The sequence below is a fragment of the Eumetopias jubatus genome, unplaced genomic scaffold (assembly GCF_037043125.1).
Source record: "Eumetopias jubatus isolate StellerSeaLion01/CBP00866 unplaced genomic scaffold, mEumJub1_p1.0 scaffold_6, whole genome shotgun sequence".
NCBI classification, from domain to species: domain Eukaryota; kingdom Metazoa; phylum Chordata; class Mammalia; order Carnivora; family Otariidae; genus Eumetopias; species Eumetopias jubatus.
Genome location: NW_028274812.1, coordinates 59,614,405 through 59,630,846, shown reverse-complemented (window position 1 = coordinate 59,630,846; position 16,442 = coordinate 59,614,405). Strand labels below are relative to the sequence as shown.

Sequence of the window (16,442 nt, the reverse complement as noted above, 5' to 3'; positions counted from 1 at the left end):
TATAATTTAATCATGATTTCTCTTCCCTAAAAGTTATTCTTTTTTTTTTTAATGTTTTATTTATGTATTTGACAGAGAGAGACAGTGAGAGAGGGAACACAAGCAGGGGGAGTGGGAGAGGGAGAAGCAGCCTTCCCGCTGAGCAGGGAGCTCGATGTGGGGCTCGATCCCAGGACCCTGGGATCATGACCTGAGCCGAAGGCAGAAGCTTAACTACTGAGCCACCCAGGTGCCCATCTAAAAGTTATTCTTAAACATAAGGACATTCTCTTGAGATTAGTTAGAAACCTGATTTTAAAACTATTTCTTGAAGGGAAAAAATGCATCAAAGTGGGCAGTGTTCCATGTCTTCAAGTTTAATTCATCTTTGATCTGTTTATATACTGGGCCTTGAAACAAGATTTAGTCTGGAAAAAAAGGATTTCACTACTCTTAAACAAATTTAAAAACCAAAGGACCAGAAAGTATTTAATTTTATGTGCCATAAAGGGTTAATGACAGAAAAAAATTCTATAATAAAATAAAATGATCCAAAGACCCATATACAATTGGGCAATGATTAAGTTTTATGTAAGCAATTATTATCATTCCACTTTTTCTTTAACAATCTTGAATGGAGCATTTTGAACAATGGAGTTTAAAAGTAAAACTGGGGCGCCTGGGTGGCTCAGTTGGTTAAGTGACTGCCTTCGGCTCAGGTCATGATCCTGGAGTCCCAGGATCGAGTCCCACGTCGGACTCCCTGCTCGGCAGGGAGTCTGCTTCTCCCTCTGACCCTCTTCCCTCTCATGCTCTCTATCTCTCATTCTCTCTCTCTCTCAAATAAATAAATAAAATCTTTAAAAAAAAAATAAAAAATAAAAGTAAAACTGCTTAACTTCCAAGCACAATAAAACAATATAAAACTTTATTATATATATTTCAGTTGATACTACTTCATGAAAACAGTAAATAATATAACATTTCAGATTTTTACATTATGTAAAAAATAGAAATTAAAATTTTTGAGGCATGAAAGAAGACTGGTGCTTTTTAAAAAGATTAAAAAGAAAAAACAAAAAACCAGAAGTGTAAAGTATGAAATTCTTCTCTGTCTTATCTACTGAATAAAGGATGACATTCTTCTCTGTCTTATCTACTGAATAAAATGGCAAACAAGACAGGATGACCTATCAATATTGGGAGGATAATATTATCTATGAATATTTTATGACTTACATGGCTAACCACTGAACTAAAAAATTATTAAGAACTAAAAATTCATAGTCATTATCTCAGAATTCAAGAAAAATTTTAAGAGCATAAAAAATAATTTTAACCATTAAAGATCCTCTAAAAACAGAGTAAAAGAAAGTAAGTGTACCTGGTGTCCAGCCTTTACTTGCTTCAAAACATTTTCATAGCATACTTCGTCCATGTTATTCAATTGTTGTACCTTAAGGTTTTTAAAACACAAATAATAAAATGAAGCTATTATAAACTTTCTAACTACCAACAAAACTACAGATTTTAAGGCATTTTTTTCCCTTTCGATTAAGTAGAATGCAGAAGCAACAAATGCAATATAAATACCTAGCATGTAACAACTTAATAAGAAACAAACACAATATGGTTTAAAAGTACAAATAAAATACCTCATATAATACTTTCAGAGTACTAACTTTCTAAGTGTGTCAAGTTTTTTAAAGACAATTTTAAGGGTAATATACTAGTTGTAGATATTTTAGAATAATTTTAAAGTTTTCTCGGCTTTTCCCAGGAAAGCCCGCTCTTCAGGCTGTTTTTCTTCTATTTCATTCTATAAACTATAGAGCTTTCTTATGGAATTCTCAAAATCACCAGAACACTACTAGTAGAATGCCATGGTATATAAAGCTGAAATTGAAGGAAACATACTCTTTCTGTAATATATATGGAGAAGGGTAGACATTTTTCTACAGAAACATTTTTCAGACTAATTGAAAATTTAATATCAAATTCATGAGGGTCTCATTTTCCCTATTAATGATGAGGAAAACTTCCAACCAAAAACGTAAGACGTTTAATCCAAAGGAGCAGGCATGTGATTCAGCCTGTATCTCTCTATTTAACATTTATTAAGAGTGTGGAAGGGATGAAAATGTCATATATATCTGAAATGACTATGATTTGGACTATTTGCTTTAATAAAGTAAACGTTTTATCATTCTGTTACTCTTATGATTTGTGGTAACTAAAATGAGATAATCAGAAGATAATTTACTCCCCATTAATGATTCAAAAACAACTTTAGCTCACAATAATTTTTTCAGTGTAGTCTGAGTTGAGTTCCAACCAAAGCCATTATTTCAAATTAGAGGTGTCAGGCACACCATCTTCCTATGTTCTTCCATGATAACTGAATCACATCATATGTTTCTGAATGAAACTCTGAGAAACCTACAAGGATTTCCTTTCATATAAGATGACAAATTAATAACTGGTTAGCAAATATAGTAAACAACACCCTGGTCCCGGAAATGCTTAATGGTTACCAATTGTATATTTCACTGAGTGTAATAATAATTCATTTTAGTAAGACAGAAAAATCTGTATCTATAATTAATACATATAATTAATTTACTATTTACAGTAAGATATGTAAAAGTGTTTTTCTAATATTGCCCAACTTCTAAACTTACAAAATAATTATGGTGGTTTAATCACCTGATGCCATTCCTTTTATGATTACAATGCTGACATACTGTGGTGCAAATACTTTGAATTTAATTAGCTTTAGGTGATTTACCACTTTGTATGACAGAATTTAAAAAAAATTTCAAATGGCTGAAAAGCATCTGAAAAATTTTTATTCTCTGTACCTTTCGGTGATAACCATCTGCTACCATTTAAATTATAAAGCTGAAAGAACAATCTAAAGCTATAAAAAAAATCTCTACATCTGTCCTAATGATACATTAAAATATACTAAATAATCAAATATATATTAAGTGACTGAAAAAACAAGCGATACTGAAAAGCACTTGAAACAAATTAATGATAAAATATGTACAGCATGACTATTATCATATCATGAACAAGACTTTTGTCCATAAGTATGAAATGGCTCCCCACAACTCCAAAGATACCTTACTTTGATGCAATGTAGATGGAGCACAGACACTGTTTTATGAGTCACTTCTGGTATTTTTTAGCTGAGTATTTTATTTGTAATAGTGTAAGGTAAAATGACCCTACTTTACTAATAAAAATCTTTTTAGACAAGTAATGCAATACACTAAAGACCAAGGCTGACATAACAACACATGATTCCATCTTATTTTCTTTTATGAAGAGGTCATAAGGAGTTTGAATCTTCTTTTAAACCTATTTCTTCTACAGAGAAAAAAGTGTCATTAAACAGAATATTAAATTCAAAATTTTGAGCAAAGTACAATATTCTTTCACAATATTATAAAAGTCTAAAATAAGCACCCTAATAGTATAAATGGTACATAGTAATACTATAAACAACTTTTAAAAGCATTATAAAGAATTTCATAAATGCCACATATATATAATTAATATGGTAATTATAAAATATTACAATGAAATAGAACACCTCCATTAATAGTTGCTACTAGGAATTATTTTTCAATTGCATAAAATGTATTATTTTAGATGAATATCATATCAAAATGTATATTACTGGTTTAATGAAAGTTTTTTATTATTTCATACCATCTTCAATCATATCAAAATAACTTTTTGAAACTTAAACCTTATATATAACTTGTATTCTTAGCCAAGAATACAAAATATACATTGATAATAGCAATGCAAACTATAAGCAACTTTTGGAAGGAGTTTTTTTTTTTACTACATATAGTTAAGGAAATGTGCTTGATTTTGTCTAAAACGTTTGTAATCTTACAGATTAGGTCCTTTGGAGAAATCCCAAACAAGCATTAAACAATAAATCCACAAAAACAGTTTTAGAAAAGTATATTATTAAAAAATATTTACCTTATTTGCACTTTTAACCCCCAGAAATGTCTGTCCAAGAGGAACTGGTCGAAAACGGCCATCAAAGTAGAAAAGTCCAATACAGGGATTAACGTGTAAAAATGTAGCAACATCGAGGTAGTTGGGTAAGGTTGCAGAGAGCCCAAGAATCCTTATCATACTCTGTGTGGATTCCACCTACATGGGTTATATTATTTAATGTATGATGTAAATTCAACCCATTTGGATTTTTATAGAGTTTGAAATAAGTTTTAATAGAGTATGAAACATTTACAATAAAACAAGATTCCCCTCCACCAATATGTAATAACAACACACAGCCTAGAAGACAGATATTATGAAAGAAAACTGACCTAAACCTGGCATTAAGAATAATATAGGGTGCCTGGGTGGCTCAGTCGTTAAGCGTCTGCCTTCAGCTCAGGTCATGATCCCAGAGTCCTGGGATTGAGTCCCACATCGGGCTCCCTGCTCAGCGGGAAGCCTGCTTCTCCCTCTCCCACTCCCCCTGCTTGTGTTCCTGCTCTCGCTGTCTCTCTCTGTCAAATAAATAAAATCTTAAAAAAAGAATAATATAAAATAATTAAAAATGTAATTTTAGCAGATTTCCTGAACTGGAAAATCCTATCAGTTAATGTTTTTTTTTTTTCTAAAAATGTAATAAGGTAAGTGACATACATGGATTAGGTTTTAGTCTTAAGTTTTACAAATTTATAATTTCAGGTGCTAAAAATTAAAAGCATAAAAGTCTAAAATAAGATAAAATATTTCTAGTGTTTTACAAATTTAAATTTAAAATGCATAACAATTTCATGACAGAAATATTTGAAACTATGTGTTACAATACATTCAATGAAAAATTATTTCCAGGGACATTTTAAACATTTTATTATTTATTTATTTATTGGGTTTTTTTTAGAGGTGGGGAGGGGCAGAGGCAAAGGGAGAGAGAGTCTTAAGCAGGATCCATGCCCAGTGAGGAGCATAATGCAAGGCTCCATTTCACAACCTGGAGATCATAACCTGAGCTGAAATCAGGAGTCAGACACCTAACCGACTCAACCACCCAGGTGCTTCTCCATGGACCTTTTAAAAAAAATCAGCATCTTCCTTCCCTAAGTACAGATTGCTTACTTAGTCCATAATTCTTTAGCTATTATGTAGTATTCCTTTTACTATGTCATAGTAACATATAGTTGAGCATATCAGTAAAGCAGATGAATTTCTGAGAAACAAACACAACTATTCTATCATCACAGAGGAAGTTTTCAAATTGCCTTCACAAATTATCATTAAGCACTTTATATTAAGATAATTTTATATTCATAACGAAAAGTTTGATTGCATGGAATAACAGCCAAAACTTTGGAAAAAAATTTCAAACTTCTCAAAAAATGTATTGAGCCACATTTTTTTGTGTTCATTGGTATAGTGTAATACTCTCATTTTTTTTTCTGAGCACTGTTGATAATGCTGATTTAATTTGTTCACCAACTATCTACTAAGCTCTTAATGACAGGCACAGTGCCAACAGAGCAGGAGCTTAGAGTCTATGTGTAATAATGACAGCAAACATTGTGATGTGTCCTATTAATAGCAGCACTTTCTAAAAACTGTGAGAATAATGGAGAGAGATCACTAATTAAACCCAGGTAAGTCAGGGAAGGCATGCTGAGTACAGGCAATAGTTGCTGGCATTCTAATCTGAGAGAACAACAGACAGGCAGGGAGACCAGAAAGGACGGTGAATTTAAGGTGCTGCACTTAGAAAGAACTAGTGGTATGAACTGGAGGAGGGAGGTAACAGAAGATCCGGTTAGAAATACAGAAATGACCATGAAAGAGCTCACATGCCAAGGAGTCTGTCCATTTAACTACTCATAAGCACTCAGCAGTGTCCAGTTCTCTCTCAATTATGTTTTCAGGTCTAACTCATGATAGTTTATAGCACTGTCATCTTTTTAAGTTTCTAAACATTCTGTAAAAAGTCTTCATCATTTCTAATTTTATTTATTCATTGGTTTTTCTACTTGTGATTAGATTTGTGAGGTTTCTTTATTTTACTTAGTTTTTTTTTAACTATTTTACTTTTTTAAAAAAATTCTTTTGTGTTCCTATTTCATAATTAATTTTTTCAGCTTTATTATTTTTTCCATTTGTTTTTGTTAGAATAGTCTATTTAAAACAGTCTAACATTTAACATTTAATAACTAACTTATTTATGGTCCCTCCATTCCTATTTCATTTAAGAGTATAATTCTTACTCTGAATTATAATTCTGGGTATATAAGAATATATAGCTTGCTCTCCCTTCCTTCCATCATCACTTAACTGACCTCTAAGTGGCAGGAGATTTATCTTTCAATTGGTTAAGTTTTCAATCTTCATTTTAGCAGATATAAAAGTAGAGAACATTTGTATGTATGTGTGCATATATATGCATATATGTCTATATAGATGTGTATATATAATTTTATCATATAAAAGTTATTTCTAAATTTCTCTTGTATTCTATAAAGACTATAATCTGTTCAATTTCTGCTTTGAGAAAATGTCCCATGGAGATGTGAGATTTATCTATTCATAATATATACAGTTCTACATGTTTGATCACTTTACCATGTTAATTACATTATTCAAATTCTCTACATTAGCAATACAGGATGTTAGTATTTGCCAAAAGAAAGAATCATTTTAATCACATGCAAACGTCCCATTTTGAATTAGGATACAAAATGTTCCTAAGGGGAATAACTTATATCATAAGCATGATACAGTAAAGGACCATTCACACCTAAGCCCTAGGGGTTCTGCAGAAATACTGGGTGGCATTCTGTAGCCCCATGTCCCTACAGTAGTCCTTCTGTCTGTGTTCTCATATCTCTTCTGCTTCTATATTTTGTATACTTCACTTCTAAATAAAAGTCTGATTTAGAAAATGGTTTCTTACCTAAAAAAAAGTTTGAAAACCTCTGATGATTTTAAAAAGTGCACATGACTTAGAATGAATGTGGCAAGTTAATCAACCCATGAGAGGATGCATATAAAAAGATTTCTAACCTTAACAAAAGGTTATACAATATTATTATTTTTATAAATCTAAGAATATATGTCATTCTCACTTTCTTCTTGGGAAAATCCAAATGCCTGGGTATACTCCCTGACACAAATGTTTCTTATAAGCCTAAGAGAAATTGTCACCCTGTAACTTCCAAACTCTTTCTTTAAGTTTAGAGATGAGTTTAGAGATTATATCTGGGCTTATTTGAGGACTGAATAAAACACTACCTATGAGATATATATAGCTCCTTAGACAGAGGATTCTTATCACTTTCGTAAAAGAATAAGAACTACAACTTGTAAATCAACCTTCCTTTCAAATGAAAGGTATTTATCTGGATATAAAAACAACCTCCCTGGCAAAAAGCCCTAAACTGAGTTTATCATGTACTGAATCAACATAAACATTTGTCTGGCAGAGTTACAGACTGGTTAAAGAAACAGATCCATTTGCTCGATTAAACTTACAAATCAATGGATTTGTAAACATTATAAAAAATGTATAAATTAGCTAAATTTATATAAAATGAAAAAAATAAGAAAATGAAGATAAATAAGTGAATTTTCAAAATATGGTTTTGAATTTAATTCAAAAAATTTTACCTTTAGGTGATATTATCCAGAAAACAACTCAATAAGCCTTGGACATCATATTTTGTTAAATTATTGTTCATTCACTTATTTTTAGCGAGTATTTTATAAATCTGCTTTCACAAAGAAAAAGGGGACAAAGTATGTTCCAATTTGATATTCATTATTACTAGAAAGGATTCAAGAATAAAATAAATAACAACAGTCAGAAAAGGGAGTAAACAAACAAAATACTCCTTACAGAGGAGCAAGGACAGTATTTTAAGTAAGTTCAGAGAGGATTGTGCCATTTCATTAGTCAGTCAACAGATTTCAATTGTGTACCTAAATGCATTTTGGAGGGGGGGCAGGGGGGCACCAGGAAATAGCAATAAACATAATAGTGTACAATAAACATAACAGGGTCTTTACAGTCAAGGAGCTGACATTTTTGTGAGAGAGAAAGACAACCATAAACTCATAAACAAATCAGGCAATTTCAGGTATCAATAAGTGCCATCAGTAAAACAAAACAGGGCAATGGCATAAAAGGTAGCATGGGAGGGGTCCTATGTTAGTTGGGATAATGAGGAAAAGCCTTGCTAAAGAAATATTTGAGAGACAATCAGGGGATAAAAACCTTCAAACAGAAGAAAAAGTAAGTGCAAAGGCAGATTGGAACAAACTGAGCAGAAAGCAGATGAATGAGAGGACTGAGTGGACAGAGCTGAGTTTAGAGGTCACCTGAGAATCCTCTCGTGTATGACTCTGTAGGCCATAATTCACAAGCTAGATTCAATAGATACATAGGAGCACTTTCTACACACAATACTAGAAAAACACATGGGAATTTACATTAAATAGCTATAGAAACTTTGTAACAAACATATTGTTAGGTCACAAAAAACTCAGTAAGTTCCAAAACAGAAAAAGAATATAGGCCACTTTCTCTGATTACAGTGTAACATACCTAGAAAGATAAAATCAAGGAATGGCCAAAAATTTCTATTCATTTGGTGATTAAAATATATCATTATGATCTTATGAGGCTACTATCAACAACTTCATAGCAGGTTTCTGGGGAGACTGTTGATAAGTTTGCTCAGTCTAAAAGACTCAGTGGGTATAAGCAAAGTAGTCCAATGTGAGTAATATGAATACTTTCAGAATTAGCCATCCATCAATACTGGCTTAGGACCCAAACTTTAGGCAATGGGGACAGAATGAGTAAGACAGAGATCCACACATACTGAGACTGTTTGCAGAAGCATAAGGAGAGAGGATTAAAACATGATAGAGATGGATGAAAATGAAAGTATAAGTACATACACATCTGACCACAAATTTTCTTATGAATATGAGCAAAATCCCAAACCAAACCCAACTTAAAACAAAGGAACCCTCTATAGGGGAAACAATGAACATACCTATTACTTAAAGAAACCTCCTTTACATGTTGTGATGAGAATTCTTTACAGTGATTAGAATGATGATTTTAATTACACAATAGTTCTATGTAGTACTGATGGTGATGTGAAAGGAAATGAAAGTGATTTTTGGTTTTAAAATCATTATTTACAACATAAAAGTTACTGAACATATTTTTAGGGTATTTCCATGTTAAATACATGATGCTCGGCAAACACAATGGACATTTTTCTGCTAAAAATCCATTTTAAAACTACTCTATTTTGTATCTAAATGTATAATCCTATTATTCTCAATATATATGAGGCTGTATTATTTTCTTTTAAATGAGAGTAACTTGGAACTTTATGTCCTAAACCAAATCTCGAAGCTCTATAAACTACACATATCCACCTAAAAAGTATTAATTGTTGAAAACAATAAAAATTTTAATATTTTACAGCTTCTTCTGTATCATTAACCCAAAACTATGCAATAAGTTTTTATGACATTTGCCCTTAGATAAAATCTAAATTCAGACAGTTAAGAAGACAACTAATTGTAGTTAAATCTTGCTCAATACAACAGATTTGCAGAACGTGGCCTCTTTATCTTTTTTTTTTCTTCACATATATTCCATTATTTGTTTCAGAGGTACAAATCTGTGATTCAACAGTCTTGCACAATTCACAGCGCTCACCATAGCACATACCCTCCCCAATGTCTATCACCCAGCCACCCCATCCCTCCCACCCCACCCCCACTCCAGCAATCCTCAGTTTGTTTCCTGAGATTAAGAATTTCTCCTATCAGTGAGGTCATATGATACATGTCTTTCTCTGATTGACTTATTTCGCTCAGCATAACATAACAATAAAAAATTAAAAAAAATAAATAAAATACAACAGATTTGGCCTTTCTTACACTTTTTCTCTTCCAAATTCCTCTCAGTCATGCCAAGTGTGTTGTGAATTTGGTCTCTAATACAACCACAAAATTTCAGAACCTGAACACAATCCACATTGTATTAGAATAGATTCTAATGGTGCTTCCGTTAGTTACAAATGTTGATGTGGTATATAAAACACTGCCATCTACTGGGAACATCTGGTAATCAAAAGCAACAAATAAAAACAGGAAGTTTGCTTTTTAATAAACATAGTTATGCTCTTTGTCATAGCATATTAAGAATATAAGAAGAATCACATAGACCCTTCTATCAAGGATTTTAAATCTAGTAAAGGATACAAATGAAGACAGAATTAATTATAGCAAGTTGTGAAATTATAAGGATGACAGTGATAAGTGCTAAAAATGTGCAAAGTAAAGGAGCAGAGAGGGAATACAGAAAAGGTGCAATTCATTTTGAATAGCGAACTAGGAAACACTTATTTTTTTTAAAGATTTTATTTATTTATTTGACAGAGAAAGAAACAGCAAAAGAGGGAACACAAGCAGGGGGAGTGGGAGAGAGAGTAGCAGGCTTCCTGCTGAGCAGGGAACCTGATGCGGGGCTCTATCCCAGGACCCTGGGATCATGACCTGAGCTGAAGGCAGACACTTAACGACTGAGCCACCCAGAGTCCTAGGAAACACTTAATAGAAGTGATATTTGGCAGATTCATAAGAATAGCAGGTTTTCAACAGATGAACGTGTGGAGTGATAAAGATATGTAATTTTGCATTTATAACCCTTAATCTCATAACCAATAACATATTCTGCCTCCAGTGAGATGAATTTCATCTCCAGAAAAGAGTCCATGGTACTGGAAAGAAAAAGGGGAAGGAATGAATAGTTTTGTGTGGCTGGAACCTATTATAGCTAGGGAACATGTAGAAGTTAAAATTAGACAAATCGATCACAGCTCCAATAGTCTTTAATGTCCAGATAAGGAATTTAAACATTTTTTTCAGATAACAAACAGCAAGCCATCAGTAGTTTATGAGCATAGTAGTGATGAACCATACAAGTGGAGTTTCATTATATGATGAATATATTATATATTTAGATGTTATATAATCTATATTATATATAATATATATTCCTGTATCATACAAGATATATTTCTATAATTGTATTACATATGCAGTAAACAAATCTATATTTTATATATTTAGTTTATATACATTTAACTTATATAGTTTATAATATTTATATTATATGGAAAATTATAGCTTTTTAAATAACAAAATATTTATAAATTTATATGCCTTATGTGTATATAAAATACATAATATCATGTGTCTGTGTGCATATATACAGAAAGTATTAGCAGCAGGCCTGCAATCTATTTGCTCCCTTAACTGGTGGTACTCAGGAAAGAAAGATGTCCTAGTCAAATCCCCTTGTAAACTTGCTAATGACAGACCTCCTGGTAAATGTACTAATGATATTCACTTGACCTTATCTTCATAATGTTTTTAGCTGATGGATGTGGTCTCTTTAAGCAGCTCAATGTAAATAATCCTAGGATGTATGGATTCCTATGGCATGGCTCCCTGAAAAACATCACTTAAGTTATATAAGTATCACACTATAAAATAAAAACATTATATGATTAAAATAGCTCTTTTTTGTAAATGATGCCCTGCATGTTTTTTTTTGAGAATTCCTATGTAAAATCTGGGCCAGAGCCAATCCAAAATGGCAAGAAAGGACCTGGAAAGCAGTGATGGCAGTTCCAGGCTTCTCCGTGCTTCACCTGGGTCTCACAACTACCTGTATCCTTGAAATTCTTAAATTGGATATTAGCTAAAATCTGATTTTTGTCATTTGAATATTTCAACCCTTTGTGTTTTATGTATATGTGTTTATATGTCTATGTGTACATGTATTTTTAAGTTATATGATAAAATATGAACATGTCCCAAACAACCGTCGAATTCCATCTCTTTTATCAAAACACCCTTATAGTTTGTAGAATATCCTTCCGTGAATATGCATCCTACTCTACCCAAATCTAAAATCTAAATGTAAGCAAGAACTCTGTTAACTATATCCATAGCACCTAGATGCCATATGTGGTTGGCATATGTTCACTAAATGAATGAATGAAAATACAAACATATTGCACATTTTTTCTTTACATAAACGGGATTGTGCTATATACACAGGACAACTTCCTTTTTTAATGAGAATATAACATATCTTTTAAGTCCAGTTCATACAGCTCTACCTTTCTTTTCAAAGGCTGCAATGTAGCATTTTATGGTATCAATATAGTTTGTTAAACCATTTCATCTTTTGTTGGACACCTGGCTTGCTTCTAACATATTCTGCATTAACAAGAAAACTACAGTGAACACTGTTACTATTATATTTATGTGTTTGTGCTATGACTTCCATACATTAGATCCCTAGAAGTAAAAACACAGGGCTGATTCTAGTGAGTGCTTTCAAATTACATTCTTTTTTCACTTTTGCCAATCTGATAAAACTCTCATGTCCTCTTAAGCATATTTTCTATAATGCTCAGTATGTTTATTTCTACTGTGAAATGCTTCTCTAAATTTTTAAAAAAGTTTTATTTCTTATTAATTATAATAACTATTAAATATAAAAGACATTTATTTTATGTGCTACAAATAATTTGTTATTCTGTCTTATATTTTAACTTTTTGGAGCCATCTTTACAGGTTAGAAGTTTTTAATATTTAGATATCCAAATGTACCACGTGTTCCCTTTATAACCTTTGGAGTTTTGCATTTTGCTTAGAGCTTCTCTACCCCAAGGCTATTAAAAAATGCTCTCTTATGTCTTCTTTAATGTACAGAGAGTTTTGTTTGATATAGCTAAATTATTAACCATCTAGAATTTTATGGTGGATTTACCAGATGAAAACACACTATTTTAAAGCATTTTAAAATGCAATATTAACTTCCTAAAATTTTGTACTCCATCTTTTACATTAAATTCCCATACCTAGACCTGGATCAGAGCTGTTTAATACTCATGGGTATTCTAAGACACTTTATCTTTTTATTTAATGAAAAGAAGGGCTGGCAGAAAATAATCATGATACATTGGTAAATTCACCAATTTTTGTGTGGACTATTTATGAATAGCCACAAAGCTCCGAAACTAGAGACAGCATATACATGTCTTTTTAAAAAAAAAATGATTAAGATTATGCACACGAGGTGATTATATTTTACTTTATCTAATATATCAGAAAAATTATAAATCATGTTCAGATTTTTTCAGGGGGTAGGAGTTAAGTGCAGATAGGAGAGAAGTGGAGGAAATGACTAATATTTGCCTATGTTCTATTATATCTTAATACTGCTTAGTCAATTATTAGACTTGGCTTTGCAACAATGGCTTAAAAGTTTTCCTGTATTTACTTTTGTTAATTTATAGAGACTTCAATAAAATAAGATTTGGAAGGAAGGAAGAAAGAGAACTTTCAATATGAAAACAAAATACCTAAAACCTTCCCCACACTAAAATTAACTTTATTCCCATAAATAATACATATTAATATTTTTTGAATGCTATATTTAAGCTTAAAAACTTAATCGTCCCTCCAAAATAAGCTTAAAAATAATTTCCTCTTACCTGCCGTAAAGTACGTGCCACTATGCTTTCTAATACTGGTCCCCTATCTTCATGCAGCAAATGAACTTCATCAAGAATAAGGAGCTTCACAATTTGGGAAAGAGCTACATCTCCGACACTCTTTCTTGTCACTACATCCCATTTTTCTGGGGTGGTCACAAGCATCTATAAGATAAATTAAAAAAAAAGAAAAAGTCACATAGTTAATATAAATTTCAAATATGTCATTCAAAAAGAAATATGATAGGCAACAATTATACAGATCAAATAAAAAGTGTTTAAAATATCCTGGAATGATATATAATTTACTATAGACACTGTCACTTCAAGAGTAATATTTCATTTCATCTAGCTTCACTTAAGTTGTGATATTAAGTCATTATTTAAAACTCAATGATGATAGTCTGTCAAAAAATTGTAGTGAAGTGTACAAAATACATATTTTTTGAAAAGTGTCTTCTGATGTAAAAAAACAAATGATTCTGAGGTGCCTGGGTGGCTCAGTTGGTTAAACATCTGCCTTTGGATCATGCCTGGGATGGAACCCTGCTTTGGGCTCCCTGTTCAGTGGGGAGTCTGCTTGCCCCTCACCCTCTGCCCCTCCCCCGCCCCTGCTCCTGTGCTATCAAATAAATAAATAAATAAATAAAATCTTAAAAAAAAAAACAAAATAAAAACAAACGATTCTATCTTTTAAACTGCATACATTGATAATGGTCTTTATGTGAAAAGGGACAACAAAGTGAACCAAGTGTTAAAAGGCAATAAAAAGGAAATCAAGAATCCACTCTAGAAATGATCACCTGTTTATACCTATCCAAATGTGAAGGAAACTTTACTAATGACACAGTTTTCAACAAATTGCCCTTTAATATCAACTAGTATATGCACTATTTAGTACCCAAAACTAATACATATAATACAGCCTAACTGGCACATAATAGCAACCCAAGGACTGAGTCACTGGAGACTCTAGGGTGTGTAGAGCAGAAGGTAAGCCTGAGGCATTTATGTGAACTTCACAGTAGCAGACCATTTAACGTGAAACTGGAATGATAATTCTCTTTGCTTTTCACATATTAAATTGTGTCCTCTAAAATCATCCTGTTGCAGAGACAAAGATGACAAGTTTAATATACCTTCTATGATAGTAATACTACATTAGGAAATAAACCAGTATGTGGATAATTCAAAGAATACTACATAACAAATCAAGACCAAGGCCTCTCATGGCCAGTGTATCAGGATTAGAGACTGATGAGGGTCACAACTGAACTGTGCTTTGAAGGGGGTTAACTGAGATGAGAGTCAGATTGTTCTCTCAACATTTTTGTTATTTCACATCTGATTAAGTCATCTATGGGGACAATAATAATCTTTTTTTTTTTAGATTGGTACAAGTTATATATAAATTCTTAAAAATCCAGAGTCTAAATTTGCCAATATGACCTGTTGCATTATTAGAGCTACCACTGCTATCATTATGAAATGGACTGTGTCAACGACAACATTTAGAAGCTGTACTTGAACAGAAATTAACTGACAAACTATAATGAATCAGATTAAGGAATTTATATCTAAAATATGAAATACTATAAATCCAAAGCTACTTAGTTGAAAGTTGCTAAAGCTGAATGGCAATGTTGAGATCACATCAAATTTTATAGAAAAGATATGCTGCTGGAATTAAATATAAACAGATGTATAGTAAATTTTGAGATCTAAAATGGGTAAAAATATTCACTGTGAATTAAAATCTTTTGGAACAAATTTAAATTGAACTTCTACTTTGAATAATGACAAATTTAAAATAATCCAAGATGTATTAATATAAATACACCCAGGGATTACTTAATAACAACCTTTTTCATTAAAAATCCTGGAAGATGCTGATCTGTTTTCAAAACAATTCTACTACACTGTACATTTAATATCAAAATTTAAATAAGTAAGCTTATTAAGTCACAAATGTTAGGAATGACACAGGGTGCACCTTTAAATAATAAATACAAAGCTTGGTTACCTACCTCACCATGAACTTAGACTATTATGCTAATACTGTCTTATAATTAACTTTCAGAGATGACAATATGGCAACAAATTGTAAAATCAAATTTTTCAGATATCAGAAAGCTGTACCAATGAAACCTTAAAAATCCATTTTAGCATTTTATTATACTTTACTTTCAGCATAGTGAGAAAAGGCTTCATTTATATTACTATTTCATCACTTCAGTTCCCTGAACTTAAAATGGCTAGAACATAAAGTGTCACATTTGCTTAATGAATTGGAACTCATGCAAGACATTTCCATCTGCTCTTATATTGGGGCATGGGTTAACTGTCAACATTTTTACTGTCAACTTAAATTTCTCTCAATATATGTACTTATTCCCTCAGAAATACAAAAATCATTACTTGAAACTGTTCCAATTTTATCCTGCCCACTGGGAAAATGGCATAGTTGTGATGCTATATACTACCATTGGATCAAAAATTTGGTGTATTTAGTTTTAAAATGCTCATCCATTTGACAGAAATACCAAATGACCTAAGACCTGCCAGAACCAATTCATCTGGTAAATTCACTTAAACATTAATAATAATAATAATAATAGTAACATTACATAGTAATAATAAATAATAATAGTAATATTATTATTTCACCGTTTAAAACACTATGACCTAAGGGAAGTCACTTCATCTCTTTTATTTTCCAGCTTTATTGAGATATTGAGATGTAACATATGTAAATTTAAGGTGCACATGTGGTGATTGGATACAGGTATATAATGCTAAATGATTACCATAAAAAGTTTAATTAACCCTTCCATCCCCTCATACAATTATGTGCATGTGTGT

The 16,442-nt window shown here is 31.8% G+C and overlaps 1 protein-coding gene across 1 annotated transcript in view; it reads right to left on the bottom strand.

The window, feature by feature from the left end:
• The window catches only part of ASCC3 (activating signal cointegrator 1 complex subunit 3), a 338,572-nt gene that overhangs the window by 200,127 nt on the left and 122,003 nt on the right, over positions 1-16,442 (bottom strand). The window contains exons 11-13 of the mRNA XM_028104151.2: positions 13,581-13,745; positions 3,985-4,161; positions 1,364-1,435 (exon numbers count right to left, since the gene is read on the bottom strand). Of these exons, the coding sequence (XP_027959952.1) occupies positions 1,364-1,435; positions 3,985-4,161; positions 13,581-13,745 (414 nt within the window). The remainder of the gene's footprint in view (positions 1-1,363; positions 1,436-3,984; positions 4,162-13,580; positions 13,746-16,442) is intronic.